Source organism: Camelina sativa, chromosome 2 (assembly GCF_030686135.1).
Source record: "Camelina sativa cultivar CO46 ecotype springtype chromosome 2, ASM3068613v1".
Taxonomy (NCBI): Eukaryota; Viridiplantae; Streptophyta; class Magnoliopsida; order Brassicales; family Brassicaceae; genus Camelina; species Camelina sativa.
Genome location: NC_141881.1, coordinates 27,165,841 through 27,185,569, shown reverse-complemented (window position 1 = coordinate 27,185,569; position 19,729 = coordinate 27,165,841). Strand labels below are relative to the sequence as shown.

The 19,729-nt window shown below is 34.6% G+C and overlaps 6 protein-coding genes and 2 long non-coding RNA genes across 10 annotated transcripts; 4 read left to right on the top strand and 4 right to left on the bottom strand.

The window, feature by feature from the left end:
- Positions 1-441: 441 nt before the first annotated feature.
- Positions 442-3,319, bottom strand: LOC147949258 (subtilisin-like protease SBT4.7). Its single transcript, XM_087471753.1, has 7 exons — positions 3,162-3,319; positions 2,502-2,994; positions 2,190-2,422; positions 1,998-2,109; positions 1,704-1,917; positions 1,051-1,609; positions 442-782 (listed from the first exon to the last, which is right to left on the bottom strand). The coding sequence occupies exons 1-7, from the start codon at positions 3,275-3,277 to the stop codon at positions 719-721; spliced, it is 1,791 nt and encodes a 596-aa protein (XP_087327879.1). The 5' UTR covers positions 3,278-3,319; the 3' UTR covers positions 442-718.
- LOC104756332 (subtilisin-like protease SBT4.9) lies at positions 3,278-4,027 on the bottom strand. Its single transcript, XM_087471755.1, has 4 exons — positions 3,895-4,027; positions 3,688-3,782; positions 3,498-3,589; positions 3,278-3,414 (listed from the first exon to the last, which is right to left on the bottom strand). Exons 1-4 carry the CDS (start codon positions 3,991-3,993, stop codon positions 3,311-3,313), a joined length of 390 nt encoding a protein of 129 aa, XP_087327881.1. The 5' UTR covers positions 3,994-4,027; the 3' UTR covers positions 3,278-3,310.
- A 1,813-nt stretch (positions 4,028-5,840) lies between these two features.
- Positions 5,841-7,138, top strand: LOC104736094 (uncharacterized). Its single transcript, XR_759524.2, has 3 exons — positions 5,841-6,335; positions 6,561-6,670; positions 6,775-7,138. It is a non-coding gene; the product is annotated as an uncharacterized LOC104736094 (long non-coding RNA).
- Positions 7,139-7,610: 472 nt separating this feature from the next.
- On the top strand, positions 7,611-9,014 carry LOC104736078 (putative NAD(P)H dehydrogenase (quinone) FQR1-like 3). 2 transcript variants are annotated; one of them, XM_010456013.3, is made up of 4 exons: positions 7,611-7,680; positions 7,953-8,021; positions 8,181-8,540; positions 8,617-9,014. In XM_010456013.3, the coding sequence occupies exons 2-4, from the start codon at positions 7,996-7,998 to the stop codon at positions 8,852-8,854; spliced, it is 624 nt and encodes a 207-aa protein (XP_010454315.1). In that variant the 5' UTR covers positions 7,611-7,680; positions 7,953-7,995; the 3' UTR covers positions 8,855-9,014. The 2 variants fall into 2 exon arrangements, with proteins under 2 accessions (XP_010454315.1, XP_010454306.1); XM_010456004.3 differs by having other exon boundaries at positions 7,618-7,680; positions 7,947-8,021.
- On the bottom strand, positions 7,801-9,937 carry LOC104736062 (zinc finger CCCH domain-containing protein 42-like). 2 transcript variants are annotated; one of them, XM_010455992.3, is made up of 4 exons: positions 9,676-9,927; positions 9,475-9,584; positions 9,195-9,385; positions 7,801-9,106 (listed from the first exon to the last, which is right to left on the bottom strand). In XM_010455992.3, exons 1-4 carry the CDS (start codon positions 9,846-9,848, stop codon positions 9,044-9,046), a joined length of 537 nt encoding a protein of 178 aa, XP_010454294.1. In that variant the 5' UTR covers positions 9,849-9,927; the 3' UTR covers positions 7,801-9,043. The 2 variants fall into 2 exon arrangements, with proteins under 2 accessions (XP_010454294.1, XP_087346622.1); XM_087490496.1 differs by having other exon boundaries at positions 8,753-9,106; positions 9,475-9,587; positions 9,676-9,937.
- Positions 9,938-10,197: 260 nt separating this feature from the next.
- On the bottom strand, positions 10,198-12,211 carry LOC104736052 (E3 ubiquitin-protein ligase AIRP2). Its single transcript, XM_010455973.2, has 5 exons — positions 11,851-12,211; positions 11,074-11,224; positions 10,926-10,992; positions 10,587-10,827; positions 10,198-10,499 (listed from the first exon to the last, which is right to left on the bottom strand). The coding sequence occupies exons 1-5, from the start codon at positions 11,916-11,918 to the stop codon at positions 10,283-10,285; spliced, it is 744 nt and encodes a 247-aa protein (XP_010454275.1). The 5' UTR covers positions 11,919-12,211; the 3' UTR covers positions 10,198-10,282.
- A 2,284-nt stretch (positions 12,212-14,495) lies between these two features.
- Positions 14,496-16,177, top strand: LOC104736045 (dehydrodolichyl diphosphate synthase 5). The gene is made up of 4 exons (XM_010455961.3): positions 14,496-14,702; positions 14,941-15,169; positions 15,421-15,488; positions 15,578-16,177. Exons 1-4 carry the CDS (start codon positions 14,539-14,541, stop codon positions 16,020-16,022), a joined length of 906 nt encoding a protein of 301 aa, XP_010454263.1. The 5' UTR covers positions 14,496-14,538; the 3' UTR covers positions 16,023-16,177.
- Positions 16,178-17,798: 1,621 nt separating this feature from the next.
- LOC147949257 (uncharacterized) lies at positions 17,799-19,116 on the top strand. The gene is made up of 2 exons (XR_015574474.1): positions 17,799-17,956; positions 18,370-19,116. It is a non-coding gene; the product is annotated as an uncharacterized LOC147949257 (long non-coding RNA).
- The last annotated feature ends 613 nt before the right edge of the window (positions 19,117-19,729 follow it).

The following is a 19,729-nucleotide window of genomic DNA, read 5'->3' as shown; positions in this document are numbered from 1 at the left end:
AAAAAAACTAGATTACCATTATCCTAGTGATTTTTTTTTTGTGACAAATGGTATGTCGAAAAAAATAGAATGGTATCATTGTATGTACATAATTAAGAAACATATCTTTTTATTTTGGGGCAAACAAGTATCAATTATCAATTATCAATTAGAAACATAATTAGGAAACATATCAATTTTTGATACATCTGAGCTGAACTCAATTTCTTTTACTTAAAAAAACTTACTGAAAAAAAAACAATTTATTACAATTACAACTGAATTATTTTCTCTTTCGTTTTTTTTTTACTAACACCAAACAAATGTGGATTCTTTTAGTGGCTAAAGGTTGCTTGCGACTAAGTAAGAATAAACTGTGGCTATTCGTAGCCCAGAGCCACTAATTTTTCGCACCAAAATGTTATAAATCTGTTTCGATCATGTTTACCGGTTTCGGTTGAGTTTCTCGAAAATTTTACAACTTTTTTCATACTATATATATATATAACACACTTGAGTCTAAGACGTTAAAGGGATATAGCACAACTTTGGAATATAACAATCCTTATCCACATAGAAGGATTCATACACTTTCTGAAACTTAAAGAGATTTAACAAAATTTTGGAAGATTAGCCGCCGCCGTCCGGAGCTTAGTGGGTTCGCATCGCATCAGTGATCAAGCTGATTAGCTCATGAGTACATGTTGACCAAAACGTTGGTTGCATTGTATTTACATTTTTAGGAAACATATTTGGTTGACCTCCTCATCCATTTTGAGCTCAATTTCTTTTTCGACTTCTTGCTGAAAAAATAAAACTATTTTATCACAATTGATTTTCTTTTTTGAGATTTGGGATGGTCGTTACAAAAAGAAGGCTTAAGCTAATTTTTAATTTGTTCTAAGATATGTGGAGGAGTTACTCAAAAAAATGCAAAGCTCTGAAAGATTGAATTACTGTGAAGTGTGAACTAAGAAACACAAAACTAATCATCAAAAAAGATTGAAACACAAATGTAGAATAAAGAAACACAACTGACGACAATGTTATGATAATGATGACTATGCTGACCTGTAATCATCAGTGTAGACAACAATGACACTTCTCACGTTATGTGTTCCATCAGACCACATTAGGTTTGCAGACGAAGGTTGTTTTCGGTTGAGATTGTTGCCTGAAACAGTTACTGTGAAAGACTGTTTCTCGTTCACCCTTTTGAAAGAAAGAACACTAGGCGAGACCTTGACACTGAGCTTAGATCCACGGTTTAAGACGATCTTTGATTCGTATGTAGAGTTGGGGGTACCAAGGTTGGTGACGGTTCTCTTGAAAGTCACGGTGAAGGAGCTATTAGTTTTATAAATTTGAGCTGACATTGAAGGATAGTTTAGGTTTCTTGGTAAAGTCTCTCCACTGCAAGTTACAGCTTCACCAGCGATGAGTTGAAGGGTTTTCGAAGTGTAGTTCAACCCGCAGAGAAAGGCGATGTGGTCTGATTTGTTCAGTTCGTAGACAAGTCCAGGATTTAAAGCGGCTATTGGGTCGACATGACCAGCTCCTGAAGCAAACTCGGTTGGTGCAAGGACATCGGTATATGTCACGACAGTTGTATTAGCATTCATTGGCCAAGCTGCAAAGATTAATAAAGAGACTGTATAAGCAAAAGAGGTTACTAGCTAGCAGGGACAAGAAAGTAGAAAGCTGGATTGTTAGTTTTGTTTTACTAGTTGTCATGATAGCAGATTGGATCACGGAAGGAGACCATTCAGGATGAAAAGTCTTGATGTAAGCGGCCACGCCTGCAACGTGTGGACAAGCCATAGAAGTTCCGGACAAAACAGAGTAGTTGACACGTCTTTTGTCGACCCCTTCGGATGCTGGCTGAGACAAAGGTGAATAGGCAGCAAGGATCTCCACTCCTGGTGCTGTTACATCTGGCTGCAATCCATCAACCATTGTCACTCAGACCAGGAAAGAAAGAAAAAAGAAACAGAAGCATAAAAAAAATGTTAAGATACCTTAAGAAGATCAACTGCAATGGTGTTTGGACCGCGAGCAGAGAAGGAAGCAATTGTAGGAGCTGTTTGATTAAAGATTGCCTCAGTTTTCAGAACAGATCCTTGCGGGGACCTGAGAAAGAAAACAAACACAGAGGTATCAGGACAAAAGAAGTAGAGGTATTTATAGAGAGAATGAAGATTGATTGTTACTTTGTGGAGTTAAGGTAAGAGACGAGAGAGTCGAATTCGTCTGGTGGTAGAAGAGACAAGGGCGTGGAGCTAACGTCGGCATAGAATTCGTAGTCGTCTCTAATAATGGATGCAACAGCTGCTTCTGCACTAAATGGATATCTGGAAACCAAGATCTTTCCCTTCGTTAAATAGTCTTCGAACACAAGAGGATACATCTTTCCTTTCAGATCAAAAGCATTCACTGATCTCCCCTGTCAAAATAAAAAAGAGTCTTTTAAAGAGATACGTACAATGATGACATGCATGCAGAGAAACGGGAGTGTTACTTACGACAAGTGTCTTGCCGTTTCCCAAAACAACTTTGGTGATAAACGCACGGTTTGTGGTGCTAGCTCCAACTGTTAAGATCCACGGCGCTACACTTACGATTCTGGCCGGAATCGGAAGAGTCGGATTATTACCTGCTGCGTGCACTGTTAGAATCCCTTTAGCCATAGCGTGAAAAGCCCCGATCGAAATCGTGTCGTTTTCGTACCGGTTGGGATACCTTCCCCCGATAGAGATGCTGATGAGGTCAACACCGTCTGCGATCGCGTCATCAAAGGCAGCCAGTACAGATGCCGAGGTACACTCTGTCTCGGAGCAGACTTTGTAAGCTGCGATTCTAGAAGCTGGAACACCACCTCTTGCCGTTCCATTGCCTATTCCAAAGAAGCTTGTATTCGCAACTGCATTTCCAGCCGCTGTGGACGCTGTGTGTGAACCGTGGCCATCTCTGTCCCTGACGCCTTCGCTTGTGTAGTCTCTTGCTCCGATTAACTTACTAAAATATTAAAAAAAAATAAAAAAATAAAAAAAAAACTTACTAAAATATATAAATGTGAACACATCAGTCTTTGCCTAAAACATAAATGTGAACACATCAGTTTTGCCTAAAACAATAGTACTAATCTTCTATTAGAGATATTAATTAATTATGAGAAATATTACTTGTTGCAAGTGAAGTTTTTGCCACCGGAACAAACACCTTTCCATTTTTTGGGAGGAGGACCAAAGCCTTTGTCGGAAAAGCTCTCGGATTCCGGCCAAATCCCACTGTCGATCATGCCGATGATAGTATCGCTTTCTGTGGCCAAGTTTCACTTTGTATTTTTTCCTTCCTTCAACCCCATGAAATCCCAAGACGCTGTCGTTTGGAGTTGTAACTTCTTGTTTGGGAACACAGACACAACTCCCTCCATTTCTAACAACACAAAAGGGTTTTCATAAAAAATAAACTGAAAAAACATTTCAACGTAAGATGTGTCTCAATCGAAGAACACTAACCGGCTACTCTTTGTCGTTCTGACTCAGTGAGCCGGGCTGCAAACCCATTGAAACTCCTTTTGTAACTTCTCACCAAAAGACCTTCCATCGAACTAGAGTACGTGTAAAATCCGTATATATCACTTGTTATAAGCTTATTATAACTAATCACAATAATGGTTACAGAAGGCAGGATTCAAGTAAATCGCACCTTTCTCCCGTGACTTCTTGAAGAATACTCATATGATGCGATGTTGGTGTGTATTCCAGTTGAGAGGGAAGTGAGCCCATGTAGACAACATACACCTTTATGAATTAATAAGTATCGTCATCATTGTCACCATGTATAGAGAGAAACAATATATTAGTGATAATTATTGTATTTGTATACGTACGAGATTACGAGAACGTAACTCACTTCTTTACTTTGAGGATCATCTATGACTGCTAAGACTGAAGTCAATAACAAGACAAGGAGACATGGGAGGAGACAAAAGGAATCTGCTCGTTTCGGCATCTTTTTCTTGTAAACTTTCAGTTTCTATGGAGTCATAGAGATGAAAACGAAACCGTGTATATATAGTAGCATCATGCCTAAACCGGTCAAGAAAAAATCCTAATTAAGTTCCTTTGATTCTGTTTGTATATTTTAGATTTTTTATTTGTATATATAGATTACTTATTTATATTTAGATATTTAAATTAAATCAAAATTATTTGTATTAATGGATTGTATCAAATAGTGAAAACTTTTTAAAAAATATTAACGTGAACAAGTATTATACAATTCATCATGTGTATCTTATAGACATTGTATCAAACGGATATGTTGACCAAAATGGTATCACTGTATTTTACATCTTTAAGGAATATATCTTTGGTCCGAACAGAATTTTTTCTTTCCGAATAAATGTGTTTCGAATGTATTTCTCCGTTACCTGTAAAAGTAAAAGTAAAAAACTAGGGGTGGGCACGGGTTCGGTTTGGGTTTGGTTCGGTTCGGTTTATTCGGTTTTCATAAAACTCTAACCAAACTCAACCAAAGCTAGTTTGGTTTGGTTTGTGTTCGGTTCGGTTTATGCTCGGTTCGGTTTGGGTCGGATCGGTTTTAGTTCGGTTCAAAAAAAATTAATCAATGTAACACTAACAAATAAATTCACGGTTCGGTTTGATATTCTAAAATAAGCAACAAGTTATAAATTGAATAATTTAAATAAATCATGAAAAGAAAAACCTAAAAGAAAAACCGTAGAGACGATGACGTTAATTAAGATGGCATGGAACAGAGGAAGTGAGGAACAGAGGATATGAATTTGCTTTAACGTCGGTAGGCTTTTACTTTAGAACATAGGATTAGAGACCATTAAACCTAATTCTACATTAATTAATTTGTTAGAAAAATTATAGAAAACAAAAAAATCAAACATGTGCGAGAGGAAGCAATCGTGGGTTAGTGTTACCTATCTACAAATTACAATAATATTAATTGAAATAAAAACACATTGGGTTTTCGGTTCGGTTCGGTTTGAAACCGAACCGAACCGTTCGGGTTAAGGAAAAATAGAACCACATGGTTTTAATGTATATTTGGGTTTGTTTGGGTCGGTTTGGGTCGGTTCGGTTTGGTTTGGTTCGGTTAAAATGCCCACCCCTAAGTAAAACATAAGAAGTGTGGTTTTTACTCCAATGTATTTCTTTCTTCTAAAATGAATATTCCAAATAATTTGTTTTGATTTTAGTATTAATACAATTTCTTTATAAAAGTTGCAAAGTTACCCATTTACTTTATTTATTAAAAACTTTATAAAATTAAGATATTATTTAAATTTAACATTTATTAATAAAAAATCATACAATTAATGGGAAGGTGCCTTGTTTGTCTTCATTGTTGGGCATGTATCAATGTTTGAGTCCATCAACACATTTGAGTCCAATGAATCTTTGTTTCTTACAATTAGTAGTCTCAAATTTTAGAATAAATGTTTATACCAAAACCTTTAAAATCAACCCAAAATATTATAGTTGGATGAATATTTAACTTCGTAATCAATTACTCTGTCAATATAGAAAAATCATATGAATATTTTAGAAGTAACTATATATTAATTAAACAATGTGATTTATTATGTTATGGATCCAATATTTTTTGAATGTGTTAATTTATGTATTATATCTTAAAATATGGATAACAATAAAAATAACGAGTTAATCAATATGTTTAACGTATATTATACCTTGTAAATATGGATAACTGTATAAATAACGAGTTCTCAATAAGCTGTGTTAAACTTTATACTGTACTGTATGTTACTATTTTTTTTTTTTGTCATAATGTTACTAATTTTCTTAATCATGAGATTTATAAGGCCATGTTTATAGGGATATCACATGGAATGATCTAAGGCTTTTTAAAAATCAAATTAATTGAACAGTGGCTATAAGATCGGCCCAATTGATCTTATTCAAGATTAGTTTTTGTGCTGATCTAAATGTGACGTGTCACACTCTCAAGGAAAGCTTGGTTTCATTTTTCATTGGCTTCGACATTTCTTTTTCTTCTTCTCTCGCAAACGGCGACAAGGCGAAACGGCAAAACGGTGAGAGATTTGTGTTCTCATCACCGTCGTCTCCTCTGTCTCCTCGTTCCGGCCATTGAAACACCAAGTCAACCGATCTCCTCTGTCTCCTCGTCTCCTCGTTTCCTCGTGTCCACCGATTCTCGATTGCCTCCGCAATAGAAGAGGCAATCGTGAAAAGATCGGTGAGAAAAGGGTTTTGGTGTTTAAGCATCGTGGTGGTTCCAAGTCCAATTGGGTTATGCACGAGTACCACGCTACGCCCATGTCTCCTCCTAATCAGGTAACTTTTCAAATTCCAACTTTTTTTAGGGTTTTGGTGTTTTGTTATACTAGCTGCAGTTTGATTACTCGTAATCGTTGATTCTTAGTTAATATTGCCCTGTTTTTTTCTAGTGTTTTGTGTTGTTATTGCTGCGATTGTGATTTGATTGATTTGTAATTACGTTTCTCTTATTCTTGTTGTTGTTGGTTCTCGTGATCGTATCCGTGTTTGATTTTTGTATAGATGATGAAATATACACTTTGTAAAGTTGAGTTCAAGGGTGAAGAGAGTGAGATTTCGTCTCTTTAATCCCTCTTATGAACAATTCTGGAGAACTGAGTCCAACATCTGAGGTGGGTCAATCTCAAACTTTCTCTGTTTTGTCTTTTAAATCTTCAAAACATGTCTCATATCAGTCATAAAGAATTCTGGTTTGTGTTATCTTCTCATGTTTCAGGGATCGTCGTACTACCAAGGAATACAGAATCCAAGTCAGCTTAGTAGTGGCTTTCTTGGAGTGCAGCAAATTTCTAGAACATACCGTTTTGTACTTTCCAAATTTCTGTTTTGTACTTTCCAAATTTCTAGAAGCACAAGCTATGTCTATTTCTGGTTTTCTCTGGTTTTGTAACTTTTTCATATTGTGTGATTGTGCTTCGTATGTACGTACTCGCTCTATATGAAAAGGGTGGATTTATGCTAAGAAGTGGTTAGGAAAGATAAATTTGTACAAGTAACGAAATTTTATGTCTATCTTGTTCTGTAACTTTTCGCTATTGTAAATGTGGATGTTTTGTAATATATATGAATGTTTTTAAGTAGTGGTCAGAGAATATAAAGTTGGATAAAAGTTCAATTCACATATGATATAGATAAGCTAACAAAATAGTCAAATAATTGTTAGCGAATATTAATAAACATTATATTATTAAATAGTATTAAACATTCTTAAATTATTTATTAAACATTAATCTATGTATTTATTAAATATTCTTAAATTTCTATAACAATATTATATTATTAAATCTTAAGATTTTATACATGTTCTCCCAATAACTAACTTTTTAACAAAAGTTCTTAACTACTGATCTTACATTATTTTTACAATATTTATACTCTAAGACCATGCCCTAATTAACCGACTAAAACTATTCAAGAGCCTAGAGGAGGAGAGACATTAAACATTGATTGGGCTTGAAGATGATGACCCAATAAAAGAAAAATGGTCGGTCAAACTTATTGCCACGTCATCTATCATCTTCACCAAACCTGAAACATATTGTTATTGTCTCTGAACATCCCCGAAGCTAACTCTGAACCTCAAACTGTTTCTTCATCTCCTCCTCTTCCTTGTTTCACAAAGGTTAGTTATTTTCCTCAGAATTGCTACTCTTTGTATAGCAGTTGATTCTTATTTGGAAATCTGATAGTGTCAGCTTTTGTAAAGTTTCGATTTCGAGTAAATTTAGTCAAAACTTGTGAAGGTATAGGAAAAAACAAACATGGTTGATCAAAATTATTGGTCCTCAAGGAGAATATATCAATGTCTTCTCGTCGATACATATAAATTTCCATTTCGATCATCGAAAAGCTTCGGATCACATAACATAACAGTGTTATGTTCCTTAGTTTCAGGGGCAGGAATTCTTGTTTTGTCCGCAACTTCAAGCTCTAAGCTATGGCGGTCACCAAGATTTATATAGTGTGAGTCTTTCAACCAATCCATGCCAAGCTAATCAACTGACCATCATTTTCTAGTCAATAGAAATCTGCGATTTTATGCTACTGGCCCAGACAGATCGAAAAATACCACTATACCAGTTTGGTTTTGACGAAAGATCTGGTTTACGGTTTGTCTGGTAGGTACTATTCCTTGCACGGCCATGTTGAGACAATGGCACGAGAGGTACTCCGAGGAGCAAACTCTGTTCCAGACGTGGAAGCAACACTGTGGCAAGTGCCAGAGACATTACCGGAGAAAATACTGGAGAAAGTGAAGGCCGTTCCAAGACCAGACGATGTAGCCGATATTCGACCAGAACAACTGGCGGAAGCAGATGGATTCATGTTTGGCTTTCCCTCTAGGTTTGGAGTGATGGCATCACAGGTCATGACTTTCTTTGACAATACAAGTGATCTCTGGACTACACAGGCTCTCGCTGGGAAACCTGCTGGAATCTTCTGGAGTACGGGTTTCCACGGTGGAGGCCAAGAACTCACTGCGTAAGACCATAGTTCTAACAGATAGCAAAAGTTAGAACAACACAGGCAAGCATTGATTTGACTTTTTGATCTGCAGACTGACGGCAGTGACAAAACTGGCTCATCACGGGATGATATTTGTACCGGTAGGGTATACATTTGGTAAAAGCATGTACGAGATGGGAGAGGTGAAAGGTGGTTCTCCGTATGGCTCAGGGACTTATGCAGCTGATGGGTCACGCGAGCCAACTGAGCTGGAGATTCAGCAGGCGAATTACCATGGTAAGTACTTTGCTGGAATAGCCAAGAAACTCAAGAAACATTCTACTGTCTAGAACCAAAGCGACTGTGTGTTTCATATACTATTAATCAATCTGTAAATGTCAAGGAGAAAACTGAAAATAAGATTGACATATATACAGAGAAACACATCTGTATGTACTTACAACTCATGTGAAGCATTACCACTTTATATCAATATGAACAATCCCTAAATATATCCTCTATATGTCATAGTGATTCTTTTACTCAATCTCACCTGGAACTTCTCCGATCTTCGTCTCCCCAACCGGTATTAGCAGCTCTCTCTATCCATATAAAGAAAAAAAAGAATCAAAATACAAAACCAATGAGTAAGAACATATATGATTCTTGAGAGAACTGTGCTAATTTTACGTTTTCATCATGAGAAAACTTGCAAGAATCTCCACGAGTACACTCCCTTCTCTGAAAAGCTCTGCAAACACCACGAGCCTCTCTCTTCTTCTCCTTCGTCTCATCATCTTCCTCTTCTTCTCTCTTTAAGTATTCACCACGATGCTCCACTTTTATGATCCTCCCCAACACCTTAGCTCCATTCAGATTATCTACAATCGAGATAAAGAATCATAATTTAAGAGAAACAATATGTAGTCAAAAAGATCCATAGAGAGGAAGGGATACATCATGAACTAACCAACAGCAAGATTAGTACTTCTCTGATCTTCATAAGCAACAAAAGCAAATCCTTTTGATTTTCCAGTTCCTTTGTCTCGAACAAGATTCACATCAACAACCTCACCATATCTTCTTCAATTGAAACCACAAACATTCAGAATCCGTCTAGGTACATACATTACTACTATTTCAAACTAATGTGAGAAGAAGAAACTAATACTGTTCGAAAACGGCGAGGAGATCACCCTCCGTGAGATCGTACGGTGAGCGTCCGACGTAAACGTACGCTGAATCTTTGAACTTAGCGTGCCATGATGCTTCGTCGGAGATTCCTAAATCTAATTCTTTCGCGTTAATTCTCTGTGTCAGCTTCACCATTGTCAATAGATTCATCGCTTCTGAATCGATCCTCGCCGAGTTATAAAACCCTAATTGCAACTGCCTTTAAATCGGGAATTTGAATAATTCGCCGGAGACGCGTATAACATAAATTAACGGGTCGGGTTATGTTGACTGAATCCACCCAAACTCGACCCGAATAACATTTACCGGGTCGGGTTATGTTGACTGGATCCATCCATATGAAATTTCAACAATTTTTTTTGCGTGGGAAAGTATCATTATTATTCAAGATTCAATGTAAATTAGTTGTAACTTGTAAGTGTAGCCCTCTTCTTGAAGAAGAGATTACTAAAAATATACATAAGCTTAACAATAAGATAATGGGACTATCCCAAGATAATGATGGTGAAGAAAAGAGTTTTAACGAGGGCCTTGTACAAGTTGTACTAACTCTAATACATACACAAAGAACCGGTGTTTCGCCTTTACCTCAGATGGCAATCGTGAGGAGAAGACGCATACATTTGATCAGGAACCACGAGCGGTAGCTTCTCAATATAAGTAAACAACCGTTTCTGATTCTCTCTAGTGATCGCAGTGAGATTCACTGTATCGGTTTGGTCCAAAAACATCCAGAGATCACCAGAGTCTACTCTTTTCAGGCTGTCTCTGCAGAAAGGGCATGACTGTGATCTCCCTCGCCTAAGTAAAAAAAACATGACCCTTAATTAGAAAACTGGTTATACATTAATTCAAAAGGTTACAAAGGCTTTGATAGTGTGACTTTACCAATCGCGGTAACACTTGATGCATAAAGAATGAGTACAGTTGGGAAGCACGACCATGCACATGCTGTTCATCTCTAGACAGATTCCACATTCTTCTTCCCTCTCGACCTCAATCTTTGAGAGTTCAGACATTTCGCTCTCATCTTTCTTTCTGTATCTCGTATTGCAGACTTCTTTCTGTTTGCGGTCTTCTAGATCTGTAATACCTCTTTGGAGTTGTAACAACGACGGGAATATCACAGCTAATAAAACACCAAGACAGTGAAAAAACCATGAGCCATATACTAACTATATCATCCTCCATTACCAAAATTTATATCAGCGCAAAAGAAACATATACCGTAAAACTCTCTTATGCTGGCTTTTCTTTCGTAAACCGACATTGTGGTCTTTCCATCCGCATAAGTCTGAACCAAATATATAGCTCAACAAGTTAATCAAACTATCACCAAGAACAGTATGTTGAACGTAGTAAAACAAGAAAGTACCATATAGATAAGAACTCTGAGTAAACCGAGTGCACCAGCAAGGTGACAATCAGTCCATTGTACAAGAAAAAGAAAAAATTGAGCAGCCGGGCTGTACGATAATCTCATCTGAACACGCGCTCCATCCTTCTCTCGAGGATGATCTAAAGCTCTGTTATTCATTTTCAAAAATTAAGAAAAAACATGAGCTCAAGATGATAAGCAATGAACTACAAAACAGCTTTTCTGGTCAAGACATGAAAAAAACTCAAACAGCAAATGTAGTAGTTTGAGGATTCATCGGATAATGTATCCCCATAAAAGTCACAGCTATACCACTAATATCAATCACAGAAACATTCTAAGAGTTCAATAAGTTGTTGTAGCCTGTAACACTAGCAGTAGCAGCCAAGGCACTAAATTAGATCATTACTGATTCAGCAAAGCTTCAAGTCAACTAGTGAAAAACAAGAAATCTCAAGAATCAATTGAGTTCATAACAAGCCTAAACATATACTCCTTGTACTAAAAAAACAGTTCGAGTCTAGATAAACCCTTTACTCAGTGATCAATTTCTCAACTAGTGATGGATGGACCTATGAGAATATCAAGCTACATAACCTTAAAGAAGAAATTTTCACAAACTTAACTGCTAACAATAATAATAAAAAAAGCAACCTTTATTTATATTCTCTTACATGCAAAGAGTAAGAGTTACAAAAGTAAAAAATCGAGACTTTATATAATAAAAGCCGATAAATTCGATAAAAAAGTGGAGAAAGAAAAGGAGGATATTACAGTGTATTAGCGTGTTGGATATCAGCTTCAAGAGCTTTTAAAGAATCCTTGAAAGACAACTTCGCCATAGGAGGTGAACAATTATAGTAATTCCCATCAAACGAAACAGAGAGAATGAATGAATCAATGAATTACACAGAAAGCCAAAAACGACGATGATGATTCAAAGCATCGATACAAAAAAAGGAAATTATCTTCTTTTGTTTTTTATTTAAGAAAAAAAGAATTAAAGAGTTCTCTTTCAAAGTTGTAGGAGTTCAATGTTTCACGGCCCAATCAGATGATCAGAAGGAGAAGGAGAAGAGTGTTTTTTATTTTGTGAAAGTTTGGTTTTTTCTTGATGAGCACTTAAATTTCAGTTACGGTTCTCGAAGTTGCCTTTTCAAGAAAAGTCGCGAAACTTAAGTCAAATTACGATTATGCCCTTATTTAAAAAAGGGGGGGGGGGTTTAGTCACCTCTGTGTGACCGTACACATGGGTTTTTTCGTCAGTTTCAATTAAAAGATGGTTGCCACTTGGCTGGCTGTAAATAATTTGACATTACCTTAGGCTTTGAATCGCACCTAATTTTAGAGTGGTTTTTGGCTTTAGATTCTGAAAAATCTATTTTTGGAGCCATTCATGATTATGAAAAAATAGATTTCCTAAAATTTAGGAAAACCAGTTTTTAGAGGATTTTAGCAATTTCTTCACAAAATCTAGAAACCACATTTTTTGGGTTTTCAGCGTGATTTTTCTTTTTCTTTTTCCTAATATATATTTATTTATTTTAATTACTTATTAAATTCCAAAACAAACGAAACCTTCTTTTTTTGTGCAATGAACAAATTAAAATCTATTCTAAGGATATTTTCTAAAGACTTGCATATTTGTTATTATTAAACTAATTTTTCTTATATACTTTTTTACTATAAAAGATCTACATTTCATACTTTTTTTTACATTATTGTATTTTTCTATTTTATAATATTTATTTTACTATTTTAAAAATAATTATTATACATAAAAACCAAAAACTAATCAAGTTACCAGATTTTACAAATACTAAAATCTACACTAAAAATTAAAAACTCAAAATCCAAAATCTAAAAACTAAAAACCAAAATCTAAAAACCAATAAAAAACAGGCAGCCATTCATGGCCTTATTGTGAAATAGTAGTATGTCACGCAGTATCACTTTGACGGTTTGACTTATTGTCATTACTTGTATTTAACAAAAAAAATATATAGTTAGTGATTACAAAATACTCTCTTTACATAGGTTAGAAAGATGTAAAAATAACGACAAGAAACAGTAATGTAACGTCTTCTATGGCTAAAAATGTGAGAAAAACTTGGTTGGAAGTTATAGGATTGAGGCGTCTCCAACTTAACTAGATAAACTTTAGAGGTCCTAAAGTTGTACATATGTCTCTGTTACGTTGAACCACGTAAAAAAGGTTTGGAGGATAGTAATTGATGCAAGAGATTTCAATTAATTTGATTAATATGTATGTCAAACATTGATGCAAATGTATACCATGTAGTTTATTGCATTTATAGTATAAAATAATGATATATACCTATGTTCTTTTTGTTCTTAATTTTTTATTTTTCTTAAATTTCCTGAATTGTGTGTGGACTCAACCGTCTTGGTTACTTGGAAGCATAACCTTCTTACGAAAAATCAAATCCATTTTTATTCTACGATCATTATTCTTGTCAAATTTCAACTAATTTTTTTTTTTTTTTGACAACAGTTCAACTAATTCTTATATATAGTTTTCATTTGTTTTTTTAAATTAAACTGAGCATAAAAAGTCTTGGAAAATACCATATTGAAGACTCCCACATGTCAAGAACATTTCAATATATTTTATCAAAAAATAAAAGATCTTTTTTTCCAATATTTTAATTTATCAAAAGATAGAGGTATCAATAAAAAAATAAGTGGATAAGGTCAATGCCCACAACAACGCCTTATTAGTGATCCCACTGTATATGCATTGCAATAATTAAAGTGGGTAGTGCGATTAAAAAAAAGGATTTACACTGATAATTAATAAGTTGAATAAAATTAAGTGGAATAGATAATGAACTCTTAACTATATAAACAAACAAAGTTACACTAGTGCGAAAGTAAAACGAAGTTTATAATATTACTCTAGCTAGTATATACTGTAGTAACCAAGGACCGCATGATCCGCATGCGACTCATGTGTGCTTGCTTAAAAGTTAAAACATTGCACATTGCTAATTAAAAATGGTGCTCGTTTTTTTTCTTATTTAATCTTCTCATTAACGACGTCATCACATGAAGTCATGAAGATATAAACGATGCATGCAAACAAAACTGTCAGAGCATGACTATATATCTATACGATTAGCTTCGACATTTATGTTAAAACCATGAAGTTATACTGGACAAAAAAAAAGTCAAAGCATGAACACATACAAATGTCTTAGTTTAATGAGAAAATCACGTGACGAAACGTTTTAGTGATTTCCAAGTGTCGTAAGATCTTATTAAACCTTATAATTACGTATGATCATCTGTCTTTGCGTAGCATCAAGAGGAGACAGCGAGCGAGTGCGAGAGAGAAGGTTCCATCGATCATGTGCGCCTCTCAACCCGTAGCTCTCTTTAAGTAGTCGGGACGAGTGCTCCAATTCGAACAAAACATTGAAACAAAGACAGAAACAAATAATGTTGTCTCTATTCTCTGTTGTTTTTACTTTTCTTGCTCTTTTTCTTCTCATCCCTGGTCTCTTCATTTCTCGGCGTCTAAGAGTTCCTTTCTCCTTGGAAAATATCATCAGATTCTTCAAAATCACAGCTTCTAAATACGATGATGAAAGAAACGACGAACGGTAGTTTGCTTTTATTAATCATCGTTAATTTCAACGTGTTAACTAATTAAAGCTCCGTCTATTTTATTTTTGTGATCTATTCTCAAATTAACTAACTAGGGATTCTTCAACCACGTGTGAGTCCATATTGCTCAATTGAATTTTTAACGTTTATTATATTCTACTAGGTATTATCCCTATGCATATTTTGTTATATGAAAGCCTACAAACATTTTTTTGTTCTTAATTCCTTACGTAGTGGTCCAATGGGAGAGAAAAAGAAACGAGCGAAAAATAGAATGCCAAAGCATGTGGCGGTTATATTGGACGGAAACAGACGTTGGGCGGAGAAACGTGGACTCGGGACATCAGATGGCCACGAGGCCGGAGCAAAAAGGCTCATGGAGAATGCTAAGGATTGTTTCGCTATGGGGACAAATACTATCTCACTCTTTGCTTTCTCCACTGAAAATTGGGAAAGGCCTGAGGTGATTACTGGAAATGATATATATATGACTTTCACAAAAACGGTTCAAGATATTTTTGCTTTTGAGTAACCAAGAAGTTTTGGACCTTATGAATAGAACATGTTTATTAATTAGTTTTTTTTTTTTTGACCGCCGGTGATAAAAATTTGAATGAACGTTGCTAACTTCTAATCATGATTGAGTTACTAACACCTATTATATTTTTTTTTTATACTTTCATTTTGATTCGGTTTTTGGTTTTCTTTGAACAGGATGAAGTCAAATGTTTGATGGCCTTGTTTGAGAAACACTTTAAGTCTGAAATGCCATACTTCCAAAGGTATCCATTCTCGAACATGTTGATTGTTTTAAGTTATCCTCTTTAGAAGATTTATATCTCTGGATGTTAATCTTCCCATTCGGTTTTAGAGATAAGATCAGGATCTCGGTTATTGGGAACCGCTCAAAAATATCCCGGTCGCTTCTAGGTTTAATAGAAGAGGTAGAGGAAGCTACAAAGAGCTACGAAGGGAAACAACTCATTATAGCTATAGACTATAGTGGAAGATTTGATATCTTACAAGCATGCAAAAATCTTGCAATGAAAGTGAAAGACGGGTTGATTCAAGTGGAGGACATTGACGAGAAGGCGATGGAGAATGAGTTGATGACAAAGTGTAGCGAATTCCCAAACCCTGACCTGCTGATAAGAACAAGCGGAGAGCAAAGGATCAGTAACTTCTTCTTATGGCAATCAGCGTACACTGAGCTTTACTTTCCTAATGTTTTGTGGCCTGATTTTGGCGAAGCTGAGTATCTTGAAGCGTTGACTTGGTATCAGCAAAGGCAGAGGCGATTTGGCAAAAGAGTTTAAACTTTGTATTTTGATTTCTCGCTAATCAAAATTGTTCAATTGATGCAATAGTACGTAGTGATACGGTTGTTTCATGAGACATAAATATTTGTGTTCGTTTTAAAAAGGGCTGATGCTATTCCTAAATTTCAATAAATTCATTTTCAACTTTTAAATGAGATTTATTTTGCTAAGTGTTATCTCTAAAATTGGCAACTACATTAGTTTGACATATAAACGTAAACATTCCAGAATATGGCCTGATTAAATCCCAGGTTTATAATTAACATACTAGATTTTAAACCGCGGTATACTGCATGCATATAATTTTTATTATTGTTTATATTTTATATTATATTATTTGTTAAATATTGGATATTTTGTAAATAGAATAATAACCAAATTTTCTGGCCGTTTGTGTGGCTAAATTTTTATATTAATTTTTTAACCCGCAATATACTTAATGACCATTTTTTGTTATATTTAGTTTGTTTTGTTTAGTGTTTGAAATTCTATTTTTAATTTTTAATTATTATAATAAAAAATAAAGAATCTAAATACATAATAAATCATTTATACGCTATAATTAAGTCACATTTTTCTTAATGATTAAATTATTTTACACAATATTAGTTAAATCAACTTGATTTTATATGTCAAATATTCTAATATTAATAGTGTTGACAAATAATAAAATAAGGGTTTAACCCGTTTTAGCATAAATTTAATGATATTTTATTAATTCCAACATATCCTCTTTATAACTCATTTACTACATAACCATATTATATACTATTTTAAACTTTTTTAATTTTACATATTCGTAATATTTTAAAATTATAATAAGTTCATATATATATATATATATATTAATTATAATATTTAAATAAATATGAATCGATGTTCTTCTTACGTTAAGAATCAAAGCTCACATATTTTGAAAAACAAAAAAAGAATCAAATTGTTGCTTTCTTTGCTACAAAGGATTCAAAGATGGAATATTCTTCAAAACATATAGAAAGTGTGGTTAAATATATCATAGTTTCTGTTTCCATATTGATTACTGTATTTTTTTTTTACATATTCGTAATATTTTAAAATTTTAATAAGTTTATATATATATATATATATATATATTAATTATAATATTTAAATAAATATGAATCGATGTTCTCTTTACGTTAAGAATCAAAACTCACAGATTTTGGAAAACAAAAAAAGAATCAAATTGTTGTTTTCTGCGTTGCAAAGGATTCAAAGATGGAATACTCTTCAAAACATATAGAAAATGTGGTTAAATATATCATAGTTTCTGTTTCCATATTGTTTGCTGTAATTTTTTTTAATTGGAATGAAATGTTTAGGAAACAAAATCTGGAGTAATGCTATTTTTAGAAAATTTTTAGGGATTAACTTTGTAAATAAGTATAAATAAAAGGGTAGAACCCAAAATGTACATAAAAAATGTATATATAGATACAAACTTCAAGGCTGGACTCGATTAGTTCCTCAAGATTTTAGCGGTATCCTCAATTGACACAAGATAGTTTGAAAGGTAGATACCACAATTTATAACCACACTTAGAGATGTCAATTGGTCTCTAAAACCATGGGCTGTCCAGTCCAAATTAATTTGGACTGGTTTTGGTCATTACCAAATTTAAAACGGTCAAATGGGCCTAAAACCAATTTAGCCCATTGATATATGGTCCAAACTAATTCGGACGTGGGCTGTCCAATAACCCTAAAAAATTAGGGTTTTTTCAATTTGGGGGAAACTTTTTTTTTTTTTTTCGCAGCTTCTCTCTTTCTCGTCTTTCTCTCTCACTTTCTCAGCCTCTCAGGCGATTTCGATTTGTTCATCTCGATTCCATCTCTGGCTTTTCAACTCCTCCATCTCACTTTCTCCTCTGCGGCTCTGCTTCTCGTGATCTCCTCATCTCGATTTGTATAAGGTAAACAAATCGTCATCTCGATCTCGTCATCTAGGGTTGTAAACGTACAGATTTGATTTTGATTCCTCGAGTGGGTTTGTGGGTTTGTGGGTTTGTGGGTTTGTGGGTTTTTGGGTTTTTGGGTTTTGATACTGGGTTTGATTTTGATTTTTCAGTTTCTGGGTTTACTCTAACACAAACGTACAGATTTGATTTGTTTCTGGGTTTTTGATTGTTTTGTTTTTACTTACAAGTTTTTGATTGTTGTAGTAGATAATGATGATTGATGAGCTTGTATTTGTATAGTTAATTCCACGCATGTATTTGTATAGTTGTATTCGAGTCTCATGAGTCATGAATTTGTTGATGTTCTGTGAATGGTTTTATCTTTATAAGCTGACTCTTTGTTTTTGTTTCCCCTATCTGTTTTGTAGTTTTCCTGCTATTTCGTGTGAATTTGCATCCGTTGATGTGAGTGACGTGTTGGGAACAGTAAGCTTTAGTGTTCAATATCCAAACTCGTGGTTCTATACTCAACAACTGATTTGTGGAGAGCAATAACCGTGGAAGGTTATATGTGTTTAACTGCACATTACATTGATGCAAATTGGAACTTACAAGCCAAAATAATATCTTTTTGTGCATTTTCTCCACCGCATTCTGGTGTTGCGATAGCTATGAAATTGATGGAGTTATTGAGAGCATGGGGGTTAGAGAAGAAAGTATTTACTATCACTGTCGACAATGCATCATCGAATGATAACATGCAAGGAGTTATCAGAAGGCAACTTAGAAAGGATTTGGTCTGTGGTGGAGAGTTTTTTCATGTAAGGTGTGCAGCCCATATTCTGAATTTGATAGTTCAAGATGGATTAGAGGTGATAGAAGGATCTTATGTTTGTTTTCGTAGAATCTCTTGGTATTAGTGATTGGAGATGAGGGGGAGATCAGATGGAGGGAAGAAAAAGCCAGTGATTGCTCTTCTTTGGCTCCTCAGCCTATAAGTCTATAAGTCTATAAGACTATAACTATGGAGCTTCAGCGAATCTCTTTGTTTTATGAACTTTTAGTAAATTATGAGTCTTGATCGGTCAGACCAATTATGAGTTTATGAACCTTTATAATTATGAGTTTATGAACCTTTATAATTATGAATTTATGAACCTTTATAATTATGAGTTTATGAACCTTTAGTAAATTATGAATATGGGTGTATTTTAACCAATGGACAAACCAATTGGTCATGGTCCAATTTGGTTTGGACAGATTTGGGTGTAGGTGTATTTGGGCATTGACCGTAAATAACCATAAATGGTACGTGTCCAAATGGACATGCCCATTTGGTTATGGTCAGACCAATTTACAACCCTAACCACACTGACAAGTTCATTGAACATTTAAATTACTAGTCTTTTTCTCCAAAAAAAGACAAAACAAAAATATCAATGCTTAATCGAAATGTAACCAACTTCATTTATGGCATAGTTTCCAAAAATGCGAGAGGAACAACCAGAGGATTAGTAACTTCTTCTTGTAGCAGCTTGCTTACACTGAGCTTTTCTTTTCGCCAGTGCTTTGGCCTGACTTCGATAAAAAGAAGCTTATAGAGGCCCTGGTTTCGTATCAGCACAGGGAGAGGCGATTTGGATGCCAGTTTTGACCCATATTTTATCTATGTTCTATTTCCTCTGTTCTGTTTTGTTTATCTCTGCGTCTTTTGTTATGTTCATCCGATTTTTGTTTATCGAACTACTCCCTTTTAGCTACAGAGATAAATCTAGTAGAATTTTATAT

Excerpts from the sequence above, each read along its gene's own strand:
- LOC147949258 (XM_087471753.1), bottom strand. The coding sequence starts at position 3,277 with ATGATCGACAGTGGGATTTGGCCGGAATCCGAGAGCTTTTCCGACAAA. Across the intron at positions 1,610-1,703 it reads ATCTGCTATCATGACAACTA|CTTGGCCAATGAATGCTAAT; the intron begins GTAAAACAAAAC and ends TAATCTTTGCAG. Across the intron at positions 783-1,050 it reads GTCTACACTGATGATTACAG|CAAGAAGTCGAAAAAGAAAT; the intron begins GTCAGCATAGTC and ends TTATTTTTTCAG.
- LOC104756332 (XM_087471755.1), bottom strand. The coding sequence starts at position 3,993 with ATGCCGAAACGAGCAGATTCCTTTTGTCTCCTCCCATGTCTCCTTGTC. Across the intron at positions 3,783-3,894 it reads ATGATCCTCAAAGTAAAGAA|GTGTATGTTGTCTACATGGG; the intron begins GTGAGTTACGTT and ends TAATTCATAAAG. Across the intron at positions 3,590-3,687 it reads CAAGAAGTCACGGGAGAAAG|TTCGATGGAAGGTCTTTTGG; the intron begins GTGCGATTTACT and ends CACGTACTCTAG.
- LOC104736078 (XM_010456013.3), top strand. The coding sequence starts at position 7,996 with ATGGCGGTCACCAAGATTTATATAGT. Across the intron at positions 8,022-8,180 it reads GTCACCAAGATTTATATAGT|GTACTATTCCTTGCACGGCC; the intron begins GTGAGTCTTTCA and ends TTTGTCTGGTAG. Across the intron at positions 8,541-8,616 it reads GGAGGCCAAGAACTCACTGC|ACTGACGGCAGTGACAAAAC; the intron begins GTAAGACCATAG and ends TTTGATCTGCAG.
- LOC104736062 (XM_087490496.1), bottom strand. The coding sequence starts at position 9,848 with ATGAATCTATTGACAATGGTGAAGCTGACACAGAGAATTAACGCGAAA. Across the intron at positions 9,386-9,474 it reads AAGTACTAATCTTGCTGTTG|ATAATCTGAATGGAGCTAAG; the intron begins GTTAGTTCATGA and ends TCTCGATTGTAG. Across the intron at positions 9,107-9,194 it reads AGTTTTCTCATGATGAAAAC|AGAGAGCTGCTAATACCGGT; the intron begins GTAAAATTAGCA and ends TTATATGGATAG.
- LOC104736052 (XM_010455973.2), bottom strand. The coding sequence starts at position 11,918 with ATGGCGAAGTTGTCTTTCAAGGATTCTTTAAAAGCTCTTGAAGCTGAT. Across the intron at positions 11,225-11,850 it reads ATCCAACACGCTAATACACT|AGCTTTAGATCATCCTCGAG; the intron begins GTAATATCCTCC and ends AATGAATAACAG. Across the intron at positions 10,828-10,925 it reads CAGCATAAGAGAGTTTTACG|CTGTGATATTCCCGTCGTTG; the intron begins GTATATGTTTCT and ends GTGTTTTATTAG.
- LOC104736045 (XM_010455961.3), top strand. The coding sequence starts at position 14,539 with ATGTTGTCTCTATTCTCTGTTGTTTTTACTTTTCTTGCTCTTTTTCTT. Across the intron at positions 15,170-15,420 it reads AAAATTGGGAAAGGCCTGAG|GATGAAGTCAAATGTTTGAT; the intron begins GTGATTACTGGA and ends TTCTTTGAACAG. Across the intron at positions 15,489-15,577 it reads GAAATGCCATACTTCCAAAG|AGATAAGATCAGGATCTCGG; the intron begins GTATCCATTCTC and ends ATTCGGTTTTAG.